General features: G+C 41.7%; 1 protein-coding gene across 1 annotated transcript in view; it reads left to right on the forward strand.

The window, feature by feature from the left end:
• Ran (RAN, member RAS oncogene family) overlaps positions 1-185 on the forward strand; it is a 3,234-nt gene extending 3,049 nt beyond the window's left edge. The window contains exon 6 of the mRNA XM_031391152.1: positions 182-185. Coding sequence (XP_031247012.1) covers positions 182-185 — 4 coding nt within the window. The remainder of the gene's footprint in view (positions 1-181) is intronic.
• The last annotated feature ends 1,964 nt before the right edge of the window (positions 186-2,149 follow it).

The raw sequence follows: 2,149 nt of genomic DNA on the forward strand, positions 1-2,149 counted from the left end.
GTATTTCAAATAATCTAAACAAGTGAATCATCCCTTGTTTGTAAGCATATTAAAGCCACTAACACGAGGAACTTGTGCCATGTTATAGTTTAAAATGCTTTTGCTTGTTAACCTGAGGTCTGTTCAATTATGTTCTCCTTGTGCCTACCTTCATAAACATTTAGATTGTCCTGTGATTCAGCTAGGATAATATCTGCCCTACCTGCATTTCGCCAGGTAGTTTTACCTAAGAGAAGACCCTATGTAAAACTAAAGATTTATGTACGCATCAGATGTTTAAGGATTGCAGTTAACAATTTTTGTAACCTAGGCCTTTAGAAGTTAGAACTGCAGTTAATGGAAGCTTGAGGGTTTTCTGAGATGTACTACATTTCTTCATTTCCATGTCTAATATTGGTTCTCTAAGATGTCCTCTGCTTTCAAATAGTGTGACTCCTGTATTGAGTGGTAGTCTCAGGAGGCAGAGGCAGGAGGATCTCTTGAGTTTGTGACCAACCTGATCTACAGAGCAAGTTCCAGGACTGAGACCTGTCTCAAAAAAATTCATGGTAGGCTATTACAGTGTTACAGCAGCTGATTTTTGTTCTCCCAGAGGGAGGAAAGGAAATGTTAGGGGTACTATCATTGAAGAGTAGGGTGGGCTTCTCTGATATCAGTGTTGCTTGAGACTTTATCTTAGGTGTGTGATCCTGGCAGAACTGTGTTGTGCTCAGATGTATTTACAGTAAGCCGTTCTGCGTGCTCTGCTAGTCCTGCCTGCCAAAGTTCCTAGAAGGGTTCTAGGAACCTTCACATGGTTGTTGGTTTGTTTTGTTTGTTTTTTTTTTTCTTCAAAGAAGGTAGTGTCACTTAAACACAGTGGGGAAGGTGAAAGGAACTCATACTGTGCACTAGCTTCAGCAGACTGACTTTAAGTCTCAAACTTGATGTATATGCTATGCTATAATCAGGTGAAGACCCTCTCCCCCAACTGGGATGAAACCTCACGTAGATGTTTTGAATTAATTCATTGTGTGTAAACCTGGTATAGAATGTAGAACCTTTATGACTTTCTGATTTTTGTAACAGTTAAATGTGGGAGCTGCTTACGTGTGTTTAACCAGAAGTGCAGAGATTTACATTATTTATTGGAAGAACTTAAATATATATCATTTCTGCTTTGCCTCAGTTTTCTGAGTCATCTCTAGTATTTGCTGTAGGAATTGTGGATAACTTTTTTTTAAGATAGGAGGTTTGGCCTGCCAAATAGCAAAGTTCTCTCCAGTTTTTACAAGTAGGGGAAACCCCCCACCCTCCACCTCTTTAAAAAAAATCCTTGAGTAGATGGCTCCTTACTAATCATTTATTACCCAGCAGCTATAGCTGATTGAAGCAATGTCACCACAGAGAAGCTGGGGTCTGGTATTTGAGAAACAGCTTTATTCTGTGGGCTTTGGATTTGTTGGATTTCTTTTTTTAAAGATTTATTTTATGTATATGAGTACACTAGCTGTCTTCTGACACAACAGAAGAGGGCATCAGATCCTATTACAGATAGTTGTGAGCCACCATGTGGTTGCTGGGAATAGAACTCTGGAAGAGCAGTTAGTGTTCTTAAGCTGGGCAGTGGTGGCACACACCTTTAATCCCAGCACTTGGGAGGCAGGGGCAGGTGGATTTCTGAGTTCAAGGACAGCCTGTTCTACAGAGTGAGTTCCAGGACAGCCAGGGCTACACAGAAACACTCTGTTTTTTCGAAACAAAAAACAAAAACAGATGAGCTATCATATCTAGCTTCTATTTATTGTTTTTTTTTTGTTGTTTTTGTCTTAATCAGTTTACATCCTGATTGAAACCCTCACTTCCTCCTCAAGGCGAAGCACCCCTTAGGCCCCAACCCTCCCTGGCACATAGAGTCATTGGACTAAGCACATCTCCCACTGGCCTGACAAGGCAGCCCAGCTAGGGAATAGGGATCCAAGGGCAGGTAAGAGTCAATCTCCCCTCCAATTGTTAGGGAACCCACATGAAGACCCAAGATACACAATTGTTACATATGTGTAGGGGCCTAGGTCCAGCCCACACATGCTCTTTGGTTGGTGGTTCAGTCTGTGAGTCCCCATGGGCCCAGGTTAGTTTCCTTTGTAGGTCTTGAGTTGACCCCTTCAGC

Source organism: Mastomys coucha, unplaced genomic scaffold (assembly GCF_008632895.1).
Source record: "Mastomys coucha isolate ucsf_1 unplaced genomic scaffold, UCSF_Mcou_1 pScaffold22, whole genome shotgun sequence".
Lineage (NCBI taxonomy): Eukaryota > Metazoa > Chordata > Mammalia > Rodentia > Muridae > Mastomys > Mastomys coucha.